Below are 18,994 nucleotides of genomic sequence, written 5' to 3' on the forward strand. Positions count from 1 at the left end.
CCGCCGGGAATCAACTTCCGTCTAGCAACGAAATGCGTTGTGTGCTAATTTGGTTAGCTATTTTAACGGTACAGAGTATCCTAGGCAATTACTGAACAAGATTATTGTCGCAATAACTGCAAATAATTTGAACAATCCTTGCTACTTAACATTATTAGCATTTTGTCTCATCCATTTTACGTTTCAAGACTCAAATGTTTAAGAGAAACAATTCGCGTATCGTGCAGTGATCAGTTTATAACATTTTACTGTTATATATTTATTATCTATAATACACAAATGCTGTTTCATTACACATTTGCGCGATTAAGGGAAACTGTGTGGCTTCGCTACAATTATTAATTATCCTGGTTACCCTGTTCGCTCTCGTTGTTTTGCGACGCGCTTTTTTTTTCCCCGGTCGGTTTTTCGCGCGCCGAGTCTTCGCTAGAGAGAGAATTATCAAACCATCACGTTGTTGTAACAATGAGAGGGCAAGGGGAGGGCGCGGCTAATTAAGTATCGACCTGCCGACAGGAGTAACAGAGTAATACATAATTACGATGTATTCTTTGGATACCCGGTCGGAGAGAACTTTTTGTCCCCCCTCACGGTTTTCCTAACACGCGGCGAAGGCTAATCAATTTTCCATTCACCGGCAGCCGTTGATGGATGACTTACGATCACGCCGGGGTTTTAATAAATCAACATCCGTCGCCACTACCCGGGCCTGTCATCAGTCTCCTTAGGAGTTGACCTCGGCAGAAGCGAGACAGTAGGCGCAAAATCGCCAATCGTTGTCCCGTTATCACGGCGCGAACAAGCGAGATCGTCGAGCGTATCGCGAGGATCGATCTATCACCAGAACCGGGACAAACGTTGACTTATTTTAGAATTTTTTTCGAAAGTAATGAGAGACCAGGCCATGATTCGAAGACGGATTGCTATATATATATATAAAATACAATAAGTAAAAGGAGGATTTAATATATCTGAGAGAATCATGAAGCACGAAATGGACTTTATATTTTCTTCATAGCATCCAGACTGTAATATCCTGCGATATATCTGATCTGCTCGTAAATTTCCGCGAAAGAAAGTAAAACGGCCGGAGGGAGACGAGAGAAACGTGGCGAGCGAGCGAACGAACGATATATACGTCGCTTTCTTATTAACCGCTTCTTTCTTCCGCGGATGATGATGGAAGGACGTAACGGAAATTTCCCGGGCTATTGATTCGTATCGATAACGTACGTCGGGTGATAATTGTGCGCTATGTATCATCGGAAGGGATAATAACCGGAAGGTGATCAAATGAGCTGTCATTTTTCAGAGAATTCGCTTCGCGAAAGAAACATAGAATACACATAGAATGGAGGAAAAAACATAGTAAAGGACATACGATTTACGATCGTAATTTCGCTTCTAATAACATAGGGAGATATCTTTTACGTTTGCTAATTAAGTTACAGGGTGTCCTAGAATTCCTCTCATATCGTTTTTAACTTTGATATCTGATCCCAAATCATATATATGACGTATTATCACCGAAATTCTGATGATGCCAGCAGACTTTTTCGACCTTTGTCAAAGGATTAGCGATAGGTAATTACATCGCGCTTCATTTCACTCTAAAAGCTGATTCTGTGAAGGCCTGAGAGGTATTACCGTCAGTACCACGAAGGGACAAACGTCGGGTGTGGCTTATCTGAACGGACGAGCGGTTTCATCGGAATTTGCTTGTAACCGCTTGTAGCCGCAGTGCACGCTGGTTCAGCATGTTGAAGTAGCGTGTATAGTAATTACTTAACAAAGTAAATATGATTTCACACGCCTGTACGTATGTTCCGGAAATATTTTTCAAACTGCCTAAGTCAAGATATCAATCATTGTACCAAGCTATATATCAAGTATCACAATACCACCAAAAAAAATTAAATAGAAAATCTTCTAAAATTTTTCTGCGTCGAAGAGTAAAAATCTGATATTTCATGGATACGAGATATTTCATGGATCCGATACGAACTACTAATTTATTATTGAATAAATGTTATTACTGAAACAAGAAAAAATAGAGTGCTACGTGACTAAACGTTGAAATTAAGGCAATATTGCAAGAAACAATATTAGCGCTTGAAAATCGTAATATTGGCATGACAAATCGTAACATTGATATTATTAGAGCTTCAAATCATTTTTCTTCGAAATAGCTTTTTTTATTTGCACTGCCGAGCTCGACAAATTTGTTTCAATAAGTAACTAAGTATACATTTTCTGCTCTGCACAACCGACCTAATTTACCGTGTTCTACTATCCATTTAGGAAAACTGTCTTGAAATGTTTAGCGCGTGAATTTATTAACCAATTTATTAACTGACATATGCGATATCGTGATTAACTATATTTTTACATGTATAAATTTGAGGCAATTAATAGCTGAGAATTAAATAACTAATAGTGAAGTCTAATAAATCTCTAATAAAAATAAATCTTTCTTTTTTAAATATGTTCTTAGCATATTTTACTATCAAAAGTGAAATCTAATTATCAATTACGGACAATATTTTATATATGTCAAAAGCACATTTTTATCTTATTGTTAGTATCTGATTATGTTAAGTTATATTTATTCTACTCTATTTTCGCCTGTCTCACCCGCAATGTTTTTTGCCTTCATTAACTATCTATGACATATTACTTATGTATCGGGCATAACCAAAAGCAGCGCCATCCATTCAAATGCACATTAATTTATATTTATTCTAGTTTGAAATTACTTCATATATAATATTCTGGCTCTCATATACATGTCACCATTTATACAAGTGATTCAGGAAGCTCTCACACATCCTTCCGTATCAAACTCAATAATAAATTACTACGAAATTATTACATGTTAATATTACGACAAAATTATTTTATCAGCTCTCCGCACCAAAATCACTTCGTCTCCAATCGCTATAATTTCACTATCGATTAATACGCCGCTTTCTATCGTTCAATTTAGCCGGCAGGAGTGCCATACTAAGACGTCTATGGTGGGTACATAATGGGGCAAGTACGTGGCACGTACTACGCGCCACGTAGCCGGCTTATCAGAAGCGTGCAGAGGGTAGGCAGGCTTATCGACTCAACGGCTTGACAGGCTTCCACGTCCTTTCCCACCTTTAGTAGGTGGAGCGTCGAAAGATGATGAGCGCCGATCGAAGGACCCCGGGGGACTTTCAGCAGCTCTCTCGGGGGCCGTCCTCGGTAAGCCCTGTACGAAGTCGTTGATGCGTCGTGAGGAAGGAGATAGCACAGTCGTAGGCCACGCTGACCGATATTACGTGCTTAAGAAGCTCACGGCCGTTTCTCCCCCCTCGATATGACTACAGCCGTAAACAGAGTTTCCCCTCACCGGTCACCCTCTTTCCGGATCGGCTTAACGCGAGCAAATATATTCCGCGTCGCAGCGGATCGGAAAAATCGGGAAAGAATTAGTCGGTCAAATATGGGGATCGTTTGGTAATCTTCTTACCGGCATTCGTGCTTCATCGAGTCGTACTTAGCGGGCTAAGTTCAGACGACTATGCTGCTTATAAAAAGAGGTTTAAGACCCTTTTTAGAGGACGAATTCATATTGGACCTAATATAGCTTTCACTTTGAGTCTCTCAGTGACGTGAGAGAAAAGATTTCGCATAATAGTTTAAAGGTACGATCTTTTAAAAATATATTTTTCACAGAATATGAAAAATGCGCGATTTCTTTTTGCAATTTTTCGTTTAACAGATTCGCAAAAATTATTAACTGCAAAACATGATAAATTATCAAGTTTCACACATTACTCGCGTATTTATGGATTTAATACATGCGCCGGTTCGTGTACATCATGAATATTGACGTAAACAAGAAGAATATGAATGAATTAGGATGTAGTATACTTACAGGTTGTAGTGCACGTCTGCCATGTTCGGTCGATAGCGAAGAGCTTGAACAAACGCTTCTTCCGCTTCGGCTACTCGCCCCTGTTCGCTGAGAATGCTGCCCAAGTTGCCATAAGCTGGAATCACCAGCGCAAACAATATTTAATTTAATAAAGTAGAGGGTTGGTTGGCAAAATGTATCAAATATATTAAAAAATTCAAACCGATGATTATTCAACATGAAGGTAATAATTTATGGGCTTCGAAAAATGTGATAAATATGAAGCACTGAGAAAGAATAATAGTGGAACACGGTGTCTGTATATAGGAAGCTGACGGCAGCAAGCTAATTATTAACGGATGGCACGATGTACATTGCAGGTGCGAAATACATCTTACGCTTTCGGTGTTAATTATTATCCTAGCGGCAATTACTTGAGAATTATCACGATCAAGATACGCCCGCCCATCATTTCTCTGCTTACGTGCTCGCTTGTATAGTTGAATATTCAACTCGTTAAATGATCAGCAGGAAGTGCCCCGGGAACATAGTTACATGCCGCGCGCACGCACACCGCGCCTATATACATCACCTCCCCAGACATAAAGGTTAATATTTTCGTAGTTATTATACTTCCAACGCTATTTTGTGGTATCTGAAGTGCAGTTTGCACAGAAGTACAGTTTGCACTTTATCATTTAAGTGATATTAATTCTGGTAAATCTAAAGCATGATGTGAAATAAGACCGTGTTTCAAAGCAGAATTAAATATCTGCATAATACAATATCGACACCGTCTCGCCAATTGGATTTATAATTTTACTAGATATACATTTTTCAATGATTAAATCTTTATATACTCTCTTTTTTGTTTTTAATTGTCTTAAATAGATAGCATTTTAAGAATAATTTCTAATTTCTATATTTAAAAATAATTTCTTAGAGATTTTAATTGTGTGTAAGATACATGACAGAAATATTCAACTACTTTTTCTTAATCGGCACACTTTTTAGACGTGTACTCAATTGCAATTGATACGTTATCGCCGTATAATCAGTGGAAATCGCAGTTAGCCGAGGGAAACGGTGCTATATATAGATACGCGTGTTAAATCAACGAGTAGACGTCAACCCGACGGCAGAGTGACTCTGCGGCCTCGGTGGTGCAAAGGGGAGAATGTACGCAGCTGTGAGGTGCAGGCTGTTGAGCAGGAAGGCGGGGTGGGCCCGCGGAAAGGGTGAGAATGGGCACGGATGCATCGTCCGGCGAATACGCGAGTGTGTCGGCGCGACCTCTGAACCAACAAAATGTAAATTTATTTCTCGTAGCGGAGCAGCCTGTTAACACGGTAACACGCAATTTCTGTCGGCGCAATTAAAACGCGCTGCGACGTTCGCGTCGGCGCTGACGCCCCGGTAGTAGCGCGTTGTGTCGGCGTCAGCTCGCGTGACCGTCCGCTCTCTCGCTCTCGATCCGTCCCGTTCTTCCCCTTTGCGGGAACATTAAAAAAAATGGATGAAGATTAGGTGGGAATGGGTAGCATCCCGAGAGAAGAGACGAGATTGTCTCGTGAGACCGACGACGGGCAAATGCCGGGTCGCGGAATTAAGATGAGCAGCTCTGCGGGATTGTTAATTTAAAAAATGTGGGGATATACACAGAAGCGAGGTTTCTTGGTCAAAATTTAATAAGCGTGTACAGTTATCTTTCATTTATCAAGTCGAATTGGGACGCGCTTCTTGAACGAGAAATTGTAACGAGAATTTTGTAATGAGGGAAGTTTGTAACGAGAATCTAACTTCTCCATATTTATATATATTAATATGAATTATTAATGATTATTAGTGATTTCTACATTAGTTTCGTTATAAAACCGATTTCATTTTGATATATTAAAATGATAAAAGTTTGACGAAGTGTGACTTTAAAATGCTCGGGATTAAAGCGAGCGAGAATGCATAAATAATAAAAATGTTGAGATAATCTTAAAAATAACGTAATGCGACCGATGACGTGGAACAGATGCGCAGCGCTGATGTGCGGCACAATTAATACGAACTACTGTCCGGTAGATTAAATCGCGCAATCAATCGTTAGATTATCACGAAAGTAAATGGAGCGAATAGAGTGTAAAAAGTGGCAAAGACGGATGGCGCCCCAGAGTACGCATGTGAAGGAAGAATCGGGGTAACTTATATGGCCGATGTTCTAGTATCGAGTTTAAAAACCAAATATCCATCTGTTTTTCCCTTGTAAATTTATTCGCAAAAAGATCGTACTGTTTGTACTTTCAAGGCACTTTTTAATATACGAAATAGGAAAACGTTGCGAAATTGCTTTCAATATACTGGATATATATATAACAGCGAGAATATAGGCGGCAACAGTTGTGGAAGAGGTCAAATTAATACGGCAGGAACTCGTTGCGTCTCTCTCTCTCTCTCTCTCTCTCTCTCTCTCTCCTCTCTCTCTTTCTCTCTGGCAATATACTCGCGTTGTATCGCGCGGATGAAACGCGTTACAGAAACGAAGCAAAAATTCTCGCCAGCAGCGAGAGAGAAGCCGGCCGTAGCAGTTACGTTCGCGGGACTGTAAGTTAAAATAATTACGAAAAAGTACACCGTGGAGGATAAGCGCCGTATGAAAGTGGATAAAAGGTGAAAAAAGGTCGGGACGGATTAGAAGGATGCATTAAAGGGAGAGCTCGACGGATGAGAAGAAACGAGAAACTCACGTATGCTCTTAACGCGCGTATATGTTGGCGCGCATAAGACGTTTCCGTCAGATAGATTAAAAATATGAGATATATGCAGAGCTAGAAGAAGCGCGGGAGAGAGATAGTTAATCTTTCACTGCATTAAGCAATCGCGCACAGAGAATAATCTAATTGTAAGAGAATATAACTGTCCTCCTGCGTTTATTGGAATTATTAGATAGAATTTATTGGAATTACGAGAATTAATATACTCTTATTTAAAGATAAACTTGTTTAAATAAAAATATGTATAGTAAAGATTTCAATATATTTATTCATAAATATTTCGGACAAAATTACTTTATAATAACTTTGTTAAAAATCATGTTAAAATTATTTTAAAATAGAAGTTTTTTTTAGAACAAAACTCTTTTTAATTCTACTTCTGTAAATCAGCATGTTTTGCATGCTACACGCAAGTACGTATCTGCGAGTCAGTGTAAGATCCGTGAAATCGTGGAAAAGAGAAAAAGAGGGAGACAAAGCGCAGTGGAAACGGAAAAAGAAGGGTCAGACTTTTTTCTCATCGCATGCCGCGTATACATCTTTCCGATGATTTTATGGACATGGTAGGCGCATAGTTGCTCGCGTCGAGGTGTAAGATGAATAGACGGGATAACACATGCCCGTGCGTCGGTGCCACAATGGCTCCTGGCGTTACAACGAGAAAACAGGCAGCGCGCGATATCCGTTGGCACCGTCGGCTGGCAGGGAATTTCACTTTTACTTTGGTCGTATATTTCGCTGCGGTGACGCGCCTATCGGGCTTCGATCAACGCGCAATGGCTTTTTATTATTAACGCGCGTGGCACGTTTTACTATCTTTATGTCTTTAATCCGTCCGGCGAGGCGGTAACGCACGGAACACCGGTTGTTCTCTTCCATTTTTTTTTTATGACACTTCGTGTATAAAGAGTGACACTCTCATAGATATTGTATGCATTTAAGGGCTCGCAGTCAACGACGGAATGGTCACAGCTGATAAAAATGTCACCAATGTTGACGATATTTCATGAGATATATCGAGACGACGTTGGGCCCTGCGGTATATGATCGCGCGGTCGTTAAAAAAATACATTATTCAGCAAAAGATGGGAGTTTTTAAGTGGTTACTCTACTTGATGAGAAAACTGTCAGATACACTTTGATATCTGTTCTTCTTTACTCGTCATCTTTTCCTTATTATTTATTATTCTACAATATATGTATATACGTATGTACAAATTCAATTATTCTCCTTCCATATTTGTCCTTAAACTACAATTAAAGCTCTTACCTTTCGGAGGATTGACGTGCAGCGCGGATCTGTACAAGCTCTCCTCGTCCCTCCAATCGGCATTCCTCACGAGCGTTTTCGCCGACATCACGCCGATGAGAATCGCTGTTCCCAGCAGCACCGCTCTGCCGCGCGTCCTGGACCCGTTTCTCCTCGCTATCCGGTAGCATCCCGACACCGCGGCGCCGACCACCAAACATGCGCCCACGCTGGGCAGGTACAGTATCCTCTCGGCTATAACGAAGCCCACGTAGAAGAATAGATTGCTCGCCGGCAGGAACGGGAGCACAAGGAAGCCCAGGGAGACGGCGAGGGCGGTGGCCGCGGTTTGTCGGCCGCCGACGTTAACGCCGTTCACGCCGCCGTTGCTGTTCGGCCTCTTGGCACAGTGACAATCGCCGAGCGGACTGTTATTATTGTTGTTGGCCGCGCGACAGCCGTCCGTGTGGCAGCCGCCGGTGCGCCTACCGGCGCACACCGGACACCTGGACGACGCCGATCGTGGATACGCTTGCTGGAGCAGGCCCGTCGTCGAGTCTCGACGTGGTCGTCGCAGACCCCTGACGGCCCAGAACGCCGCGCCGATCAGGACGGCATACAGGCACACGGACTCGAGATTCCGCGGGTCCCACGGGCTCGTTATGCGCGGCACGGCGTCCATCGACCAGTCGAAGCTCAGCGTGCTCGGGCAGAGCAGCATTCTCGCGCTGGCCGCCGGCAGATACAGGAACGTCAGGCCGCGCGTCAGCCGCGACGGATGCCGCGCCGTCGGATTGTCCGCGCTCGCGAACTCCGGCCTGCTCCCCGCGAGCCTGAGCCGGCCCAGGGCGAGCAGCGCGAGACCGCCTGACAGAATGCCGACGCTGCGACCCCGAGTGAATCCGCAGTTACCCTGAAATCCAACGGATGACGGGTATGGCATTACTCGTATAGCTTATTGTGCCGCGTCGTGTGTGTGTGTGTGTTTGGAGTTTCGGTTAAACTAGGTCAAACGTTGTGCGCGCAACAGACACGTGTAGGGTGTAGGTGTGCGCTATAAGAAACTATTTAATTTGTTGGGACTCGCAACCGCTAAAATCAAACTTTTAAATTCTATCATCTTGATAGTTATTACATCACAGATTTCAACTAAATTACTCTATATATGTGTGTATAAAATATGAATAGTTTTTTAGATGGATGTTTATAGATGCTCGACTCGGCTCAACACACTTTTTTTCGCCGTAATAAAGAGAATAGGTGTCATAGATTTAAAACGCGTAACTACGAGATAGCATGCAAGCGCGTACTCTGTGTCGCGACACATGTGCGCGAGCGTGATACATGCATCGGTCGCGCGAGTGTACATATACAGAAATAATAAAAGTACCGTAAACATGTATTACGAGGTATCTCGGGAAATATGGTACTGTAATAACGCGGCGCGACGGTATTCCTGTTGTCAGTTCATCGGTTATACGTTGTTTCCGTATTGTATGCTGCGTTCGTGCTCTTTTTTTTCTCATGGATAAGCAGAAAAGGGAAAAGGGGCGAATTGGAAGTATGAAAGTCTTCAGTCGCCGATGCGATGTTTACCTCGGTGAACGCGGCATTGCATCCGACCGGAAGATAGTTTCGGTTGGATGGAAAGGAGAAAATCGTTTGTGTCCGACGAATCGGTGAACAAGACTGGTCTCGCTATACAATGCTCGTGTTGACGAAACGCGAAGGGATAACAGACGCTCTACCGCGTCCTTCATCGTTCGCGGTGGACAAACAAAATGTTAGTTAAGAATGGCAGAACGGGTTCTTACGTTACGAAAAATCCATTTTTAGCAAAATTATAAAGCAAAAGTAATTTTAATTTAATTGCCTAATTATGTCATTGAGCAATAACACAATAATACGACAAAAAATAAAGATAAGTTTTAAAAAATCAATTAGAAATTTATAGCAATTGAAATCATTGAATAGTCATTGAATAACCGATATATTTATTCGATATTTTTGCAACCTGATATTTAATCAGATAACCGAGATTTATCATTATAAACTCTCACGAGATGGAAAATATAGGAATACAGGAACACGTTCTCTAGATTATATTATTAGATTATATTGAACTATACGAAATTCGTGCGAAGAGTCTTAATGAAATTTCCGTCCGCAGTAACCGCGGCTGGAAACGCGATTCGAAAGTTACACAGACAGTCGGATCAGGTTGAAATAATAGTTTGCGGTGAATTTATAATTCACGTTAAGCACGATTACGCTCTTCGCCGTGCGCAGAGACACTCGTCTCGTATCTCAGACTGAAATGGGAACTGGCGCAAAGTGTGCCACAAAGTTCGTTAAAAAAGTTAGCTGACGCGAAATTGAATGCCACATCGTCGTGTTTAAGGACGGTGTCGCGCGCGCGCGCGCGGGCGCGCGTTTTACTGCACATTGCTTCCGGTACGCCTTATTACTTCGCATTACCCTTTCTCTGTTCGACTCCACTCCTCCCTTTCTCTATTCCAATTTTGTATTATTCCGAAGTTTCTTGCGCGCCGCGAGTTCGCAAAAGAGAAGAGACACTACACGGGAAGATTTGTCGAGGCCGTGAATAGTTTAAAGCTTGCCTTAATAAACGAACGATACGTCGCGCTTCGTGCAAACTTCCGGCAAGTTCGTTACAGCCGTAAGATGTAATTTTCCGGACGATGCGAGCGGGTTACGACTTACGACGAGGCTGCATCCGCGCGGCGTTAGTGGCTCCGTAACCGCTAATTCCGGACCAAAACTTTTGCTATAAAGACTTTCTGTGACAGCGACAATTATCCGTATTACGTACAATAAGGCGCTCTGCATGTTTCGCAAAGACAGTGTAACATTACGCGGTTAAATGTTAATTTATTCGGGGACGGCCGTCTTGAGAAATCGATCGTTAAACGTCTGGGAAGTTTCCGGTGACGAATCTTCTTTTATTCTGCTTAATCAATCGTGTTATCCATTCCGAGAGAATTAACATTAATCGTTCTATGATTTAATAAACAATAAAAGACATTCGCGTAATTTATATATGAAATGAAATGTTATCAAACGCGCGGTAAACTCGCTATTGGCTTATGTTAAATTTAAATGCTTATGTTAAATTTAAATGCTGCTTTTATTTAAAAAAAAAAACCGTGATCGCGCATTTAAATTCCAAATGTTTCGATAATCTGAATACGTTCTTGCATCCGGATAAACTGGAATTAGTTTAGATTATCGAGGTTGCGCCATAATTGCCGTAATTCCATCACTTATCGCGGATTTTCTGTTTCGCGACGATATTGTTTTATTTCCGATAAAACGGCCAACGCGAAGCATCCAAAAGGAAACAAACGTCGCAGAGCCGGATTTAACGTCGCGGCGATATTTCACGAGGAGATATTCAGCCGGCCGGGCCGTTCGATACTCTCTCGCTGAATCGATAATCTGAAAACCAGATTTTTCCAATTACTTCGCGATCGTTCCGGACAGTTCGATCGTAACTTAATAAATTTCCGCTCTCCGCCCTTCGCGCGCTTTCCGCGTTCATCCTCTCGGTTCTAGTTCTCATCTGCCGAACGTCACGTCTCGTTTGTCTCCCCGGATCTCGTTGCAGCTTCCGCCGTTCCACGCATATTTCCGCGCGGCGACAAAGCGAGCAGAAAACGAGAAAGAGTAAGTACCATTGCTAACGCCGGTGATGTTTCCGCTGTCGAATAGCGAGGCATTTCCGTTTTGGATTTCGCACGAAAAAGCTGCAATCTTCTGTTAACAATTACGTGTCGCGCTACGTTGGGTTTTGTACTATAAAAGATAATAATTCAAAAAATTAGAAAGAATTAAAATTATTATTTGACACAAAAAATGTACGATTTAAAATTTCTGAAAAAAAAATTCTCTGCTAGCCCTTTAATCCGCCATTGAAGCATATTGCACTCGACTATAGATTTTCATGGAAAACGGTGCGAACGATTTACGCTCGATGGTGGATACCCTGAGCTGGGCGAAAAGGAGGAGGAAGCCGCAGAGGGATGCACAGCCGACGCGGCGCGAGCGCGAGGACGAGAGGAAATATAATAAGAAGAGAAATATAAATAGGGAAAAGGGGTAGGGGAGGGCAAACGAAAAGAACGAAAAAGACGTGTAGAGGCCTCAGAGGCGTTTGGAGGGATGTCGGAAAATGCGAACGATCCTCTTGGCACCCCTCCAACCGCGGCGTAGATAGGGGGAGAGAAACGGGCGCACGTCATGCATCACGCGAGGCGTCCGGTGCATCCAGCGCATCCGGATGCACCGTGCGCGAAAGGAGATGGCGGCGAATGGGGGTTTTGGAGATTGCGCGGAGGGAAGAGGGTAGGCAGGGTGTAAGTGACGACAGTAGGCATGGCACCTAAACGCGGAGGCTGGAGATGGGCGGCTTACCGTGTGTGTGCGCGCATCAGTTCGCTGTCTTTGCCAGAATGCAGGCAAGATGCAGCGCATTGCAACGGCACTGCGTTATCAGTTACACGCTTCCCCGAGCCCGTATGTGCGCACGCGGTATGCCTGTCTTCCGCCTTGTTTCCCTGTCGAAACTTTCACGCTCCACGAAATGAGACGCGCGAATAAACGACGACGCGGCGCGGCGCGGCGGCGTTCTCGCGCGGAAATCGTGCGGCGCGTCCGCAAACTGATATCGATTCGCGAAATACCGTTCTAACCTGATGGTAGTTCTATCGAAGACTATCAAGTTCCAAGCGCAGTCTTGTATAGTTTGAGATACCTTTATCTGTACATTGCTGGCACTTTTAAATGCGCTTAGTTAAATTTAATATCTTGTATATATCATGTATCAAGTGTTCATATTGTATGATTATCATTGTGACGAGCAAAGTAATGGTGTATAAAACTTTCCTGATATTTGTTTTAATCTGCCATTCTTATAGAATTAGTACGATAATCTGCGGTTGTACGTAACTCATTGTCAGAGCGAATCCATTAAACATTATTGAAAGAATTCAGAGCAAGAGGGAGCAAGATAAATTTTTTATAACGACAAAATTTCGCATTTATAATGTAAAATCTTAAATTACTTCATCTCTCGCTCTGAATGTCTGATTCAGCTGTCGCAAACCGAGCTCTTCACAATGGAAATACTCGATACTGCTGAACTAGATAATATCGTGCCACTTACCTTTCGACTTGGCTCGCCTCGACAGAGTTCCCACAGAAGGCAGAGAGCCAGGGACGATATGCCCGTTTCCTTGGCAAGGGTGGCCAACGTTGACGACACTAGGGCCAGCAGCAGAGGAAACGGCGATCTCGTGCGATTACAATGGGCTGAGTACGTCAGGAAAGATGTCAAGGTCAGGAAACAGGCAAGAAGGTCGGCACGTCCGACTATACCGGCCACAGCTTCACTGTGAATGGGATGGACCGCAAACAGGAAACCCGTGATCGCGTGCGCGAGATTGCTCCTTCCTGGTAGAACCTGCGGAGTGTAATTGCGGATATCTCGTAAGGTACACATGTAAATGTCTTGCGAGGTGATCCCTTCGACTGACGGGAGTGGGGCAAATTAGCTTCAACGTTAATTGACTCCACTCCGTCGCAGGGATTGTGCTTGATCAAATCGATTTAATTATCTATCAGGCAAATGGTCAACAATAATAATAGCAGCAATTTGTCCGAGACATTAGAAATTGGAATTCATAATTTTATGACACGCGGATTTATTTTATGTCAAGATTTTAATGAAGAACATTCTAATTAGCTACAATTTATTTTGTTATAATAATTTAATATGTATTGAGAGACGTCGAATTAATACTGAGACATTAACGAGAAAGTAAAACGATTAAAGACAATCATGTTTATTCACAATAAAAAAAAAATAATTGAAACATATGGAGAAATATTTTGGTCAAAATATGAAAAGGAATATCATATGTAAAGATGCAGAGGAATATACAATTTGCAGTTTTATGCACGACGCTTGGTAATCGTCGGCAGCAGTCATTGACGAGGGTTATTCGAAAATTATACGATCCGATGCACATTTGCAATAAGGGGATAAAGGGTAACGGCGAGACGGACGGAATTCCGAGCAGGGAAATTGTATAAATGTCGTATTTTTTTCAACGCGCCAGCAGAAAATCGAAGGTGGCGACGAAATGGTACGGAAGGAAAATCGATCGGAATCGAGAACGTGGAAACACCGCGGCGCGGCGAGACGCCTTACTGGAAATATTAACAGCATGCATAACTCAAAACGCTGCTCTCGAAGTACGAGAAGTACTTTCATTAATACACTTAGACGCAGTTAATTAGCGCGACAGTTTCATTATACGAGAAAGTGCTGTGTGTATTAAATTAAAGCGGCTCCTCGTACTTGCCACTTCCTCACGCTCATAATAACGCGCTAAAACGATTTGAGTTGCTAATGAACTTATAAAACGGTATGCAACTTGGATATTACTGCTTATTTTCACGATTCCAAGAAATGTGCTAATTGTAAGTACCCTCACACCCCGATCACTCTCCGCACTCATCCACGACCACGTGTAACGTTCGTTCTCGACTGAGGGATATATTCCGCTGCAGGCAAGTGACGTAATATAATCGTTATTATCAACTGTTATTATTTTACTCGAGAGTCCAATCTAATAATGTAATGATAAAAACGCTTTCTGCGCTCACTTTTGACGTCAGTATGAAATATGACAATAGTCACGAAACTCGTCACGCGCGCAATGAATTTCGCGTGAGACAAATTTTAAAATTGCCCCGGCAATTTTACATGCGAATTCTTGACGTAAAAATATTGCTTGTCAACCAGAATATCATCACATTACGTCGATATCATCGTCAAATACCTCAGTTGCAAAAAATAGTCAGCGCGATGCTCGCAATATTCCATCACATGCGCGATATACGAAATCAACTTCTAAAAATTGACCTATTTTTCGTTTTTATTTTGTTATTTACGAACAAAAGGAAATAGAACAAAATATTATACAGTAAACATTTCTTTTAAGTAATGAGATTTATCGATTAGAAAACTTGTCAATTGTTTAAAGAATTATGAAAAAATGTATGAACAAAAGTAGGAGGAATATAGATATTCTCAATATTCTTATATTTTCAACACTTAGAATATTTTATGAGTATCTAATAATATATTAATTCATGTTTTACTTAACTTTGTTTATTTATATGAAATTTATATGAAATTATATAAAATTTCATTAACGTATAAATACACATAAATAAATAAAGCGAGCATTACGTAAATATATTAAAACGATATAAACGTAAATAAATAAACATGTGAATATAAATATTTGTATTTATATAATTTTATATAGGTGAATAAAGTTATGTATAAAATATACGTTTAACGTATTATAAATGCATTTGCTGATGCAAAAGAAAAAATGTAAATTTGCTTCTGATAGAAAAATTTTTTAATACAAAAAGATACAAGGGCTCAGAATTGTTTGTCGATTTGTTGATTAAAAGAAGATGGACAATTAAAATAGTTTTTTGCATTTTTATATTTATAATCTAATTTTGTATTTTTGTGTTTTTGGATTTATTACTATATATCTGTCAATTTAACATTCCACAGATTCTTCTTTGTAAAACTGTTAATTTCACGATCTATTCTTTCGATCACTTTATCTCAAATTTTTCTTTCTTATTTTGTAAAAAAACAACAAAATCCTTTATCAAATATAGAAATTCGTAAATTCGTTAAAATGACTCGTTTAGTATATACTGACTAATATTATGTTTGCCACTGACCGCCACAAACCCGTCCACACAGTAAACTTTAGGTTTACTGTTTTCCTTTTGTGATCTTATCGTTCCTAGAGCAAACTTATAACAAACTACTCGCAAACAGCAACCGAACAAATGAAAAATAACAACCGATCGCGAACTGTTTATTAACAATTTGTAAATGTTAATAAGCACTTTACAATCGGTTGTTATTTTTCATTTGTTTGATTGCTGTTTGCGAGCAGTTTGTTACAAGTTCGCTGTAGGAGAGGCAAGATCAAAAGGAAAGCCAAAGTCAACACTAGCATAGACATCATGTTCAATTTTTGCAAATAAGAGAATTAATCATGAATTTTTTACACGCATTATTCACCAACAGATCGAGTAAGGTTTGCGAACAATTCGCCAACACAATTCGTGAAATGTTTTCCGGCAAATATGCATTTTAAATAAAATATGAGTAGTGTTTTGGCCGTTTCGCACTTGCACGTGAAAATACTACCTACAATATTGCCTACCAATGTGAGTATCCTTAAGTTTCGGGATAAATATTATCACATTGAACGTCTCGGCTACGCAGAAAATTAAACCACGCGATATCAGCTTGCTAGTATTATACGTTGCACAGTTCGAACAAATAAACAGTACGATCGACTCAATAAACACGTTATTTTTACGAACGGCAGTTCACAAGAAATAAACCGCATCGTTTACGAATGTCGAAAAATAAGCTTAATCTTGATGGAATCTGTCAAATCTCTGCGTTACGCTTTGCTACTGCTTCGTATCTAGATGAAATTGTCTGTCGATGTGAAAATTTTTAAATATATATTGCGGCAAATATACTACCAAATATTTTGGCTACGCGGAAAATTAGACCACTCAATGTCAGCTTAGTGTCACGTGTAATGCAGTTCGAGCGAGTATAAACAGTACGAACATTAAAAATACATTTGCATTAATAAGTTATTTCGTGAACGACAACTCGCGGAAAACCAACCATGTCGTTCATAAGTTACGAATGTCGGAGAATAAGCCTAATTCCGGTGGAATCTGCTCATTTCCTGCATCATGTTTCTCTGTTGTTTCACATCTATGCGCGGATCACGTAAAAATTGCCAATTTGAGTATCCTTTAAGTATTGTAGCACATGTTATTACCGAATATTTCAGTTACGCAGAAAATTAGTCCACGCAATATCAGTTTAATATCACACATAACACAGTTCAAGCGAATATATCTCCATAAACGGATTATTCTCGGAAACAGCAGCTCGCGGAAAAGCGACCGCGCGTACATACAAAGTGCTACGAATGTTGAAGAATATTGGTAGAATCTGTTCATTCTCCGCATTACGTTTCTCTGGCGCCAATGATTTCGCTCTATTCGTTTAATTATTTTTCAAACTTATTCGAAAACTGTTTACTGAAATTTTTGGTACATTTCCTAATTTGTTCAAAACTTTATCGAAGTTACGTATGTACATATCAAAAGTTGACCAACATATTTTTTATATAATTCAATCAAAGTATGATTAAGTTTGTAATGTACTTTAGAGAGCGCATGTACAGCTGAGTCTTATTTGAATTAGCATACATATAATTAACTTTGATTTAAATTAGTGTAACAGTTATAATTGGACTTGACGTAATTTATTGCACGTATAATTAAATTGTACTTTACGTGGCTCTTCAAAGCGTCATTAAAACATGCCGAAGTTAAATGCTAGCAAAGTTGAACACCAGTGACCGAAAGAGGTGATGTAAAATTAAAGTCTCATTAGGATGATAGGACCTCGTCGCGGCTCTTTTGATCCTCCGACGTATCCGGAAGTCCTATTTGAGATGTTCGCGTGTTACGCCGAATCGCCATTACAATTCCCTTTCACGACCGGCCCCATCGTCCCTTCTGGAATAGGAGGAATCCAAAGCTAACTAAAACGAAGTGACGTCGTAAAATTAAAACTGCGCAGCAGGCTTATGGCAAAGTTAAACGGGCTCTCCCTCGTTATTTGAATCCTCCTGCCGACAATTCTCTGGAGAGATGTGCTCCGGCATAAATAAAATAAGAAGGATCTTCCGTGGCTTTATTTCGGATATAAAACGAATCTAGGATTACTTAATAATTAGATGGATTCATAACGTGACTTTTACTGCGAAGCGAATTGAGCTTGTAATTTTCTCCCAACAAAACCATGAAAATTAACGTCGTGTAGTAGAGACCGTGGTGTAATTGATGGAAGGAGAATTTTAAGTCTACCAATACCTAGCAGATGCCTAAATCTTGATTAATTGTCGGTATCGCTTATTTTGATGGTAAACAATTTACACGAAATACAAACACAAGCAGCAGGAGATAAAATTTGTTAATAATTAGCTTTTTTCATTGGATATTGATGAATTCCAAATATAGATTCCAGACTTTACATTAATCTCCTTCATGATACGCTGATTTTTATACCGAAAGAGGAATACACAGCACGGGCGTTAACGATAATATTTCGGACGGACTTTTAAGATTTTATTTTTGACAGCCACTAAATCATAGGATATTATCAAAACTCCCGTGTGATATGCGCTCTACAGGTGTCACCGTTAGCTCCTTTCTATCGCCTTGGCATAAAATCCGTATGCTATTTGTCACGACACAATTATTTTGTTGTTTTAATGCGGTCAACATTTTTTAATTTTGTCGCAACTTATTATCGCGTAATTCATTTATTTTGCTTCGCAAGACGATATCTTATGCCGGGTACTCACTAGGACCGTGCAACGTGCAACGCAACGGTTGCTGCAACTAGTGAGTACGTCCTTATTTCGGAACAAACCTAATTGTGAAAAAATTGTAGCAACCGTTGCGTTGCACGTTGCACAGTCCTAGTGAGTACTCAGTACTCGGCCTTAGAGCGGAAGCGATTACTCACCTTTCTGGCGACCTTGACCACGAGAACGGTGCAGGCGGCGTGTAATGCTACGTTCACCAGATGGTAGCCCCAGGGTTCGAGGCCACCCAGAAAATGATTCAGACGAAAGGTGGCCACACAGAGCGGTCGATAGCTTCCGTGCGAGCCACGTTCCGTCAGCGGTGTTCCCCAGAAGTCATTCTCGAACAACCGGTACCATGGTGTGCTCGCCAGCAGGTCAGGGTTCGTCAGGATTGCTCTTCTGCAGCAAAGAAATAATAGTCGAGGTTATTTACTAGTTTACTATAGTGTAACAGAACGCGAAAATTATATATAATGTATAATAAAAATGTCATTTATATGTGCGTGTGTTTATTTAATTATTGTCATAAATTGTATTATCATTTAATAAATTATTAGAT

General features: G+C 40.8%; 1 protein-coding gene across 3 annotated transcripts in view; it reads right to left on the bottom strand.

The window, feature by feature from the left end:
- The window catches only part of Tmtc2 (Transmembrane O-mannosyltransferase targeting cadherins 2), a 201,239-nt gene that overhangs the window by 72,796 nt on the left and 109,449 nt on the right, over nucleotides 1–18,994 (bottom strand). For all 3 annotated transcript variants that reach the window (XR_011731088.1, XM_071772171.1, XM_071772184.1), the window contains exons 2-5: nucleotides 18,594–18,834; nucleotides 13,083–13,379; nucleotides 7,919–8,810; nucleotides 3,908–4,022 (exon numbers count right to left, since the gene is read on the bottom strand). Coding sequence is in view for 2 of the 3 variants with exons in the window: in XM_071772171.1 (XP_071628272.1) it covers nucleotides 3,908–4,022; nucleotides 7,919–8,810; nucleotides 13,083–13,379; nucleotides 18,594–18,834 (1,545 nt within the window). In the remaining variant the exon portion in view is untranslated. The remainder of the gene's footprint in view (nucleotides 1–3,907; nucleotides 4,023–7,918; nucleotides 8,811–13,082; nucleotides 13,380–18,593; nucleotides 18,835–18,994) is intronic.

Source organism: Temnothorax longispinosus, chromosome 1, assembly GCF_030848805.1.
Source record: "Temnothorax longispinosus isolate EJ_2023e chromosome 1, Tlon_JGU_v1, whole genome shotgun sequence".
NCBI classification, from domain to species: domain Eukaryota; kingdom Metazoa; phylum Arthropoda; class Insecta; order Hymenoptera; family Formicidae; genus Temnothorax; species Temnothorax longispinosus.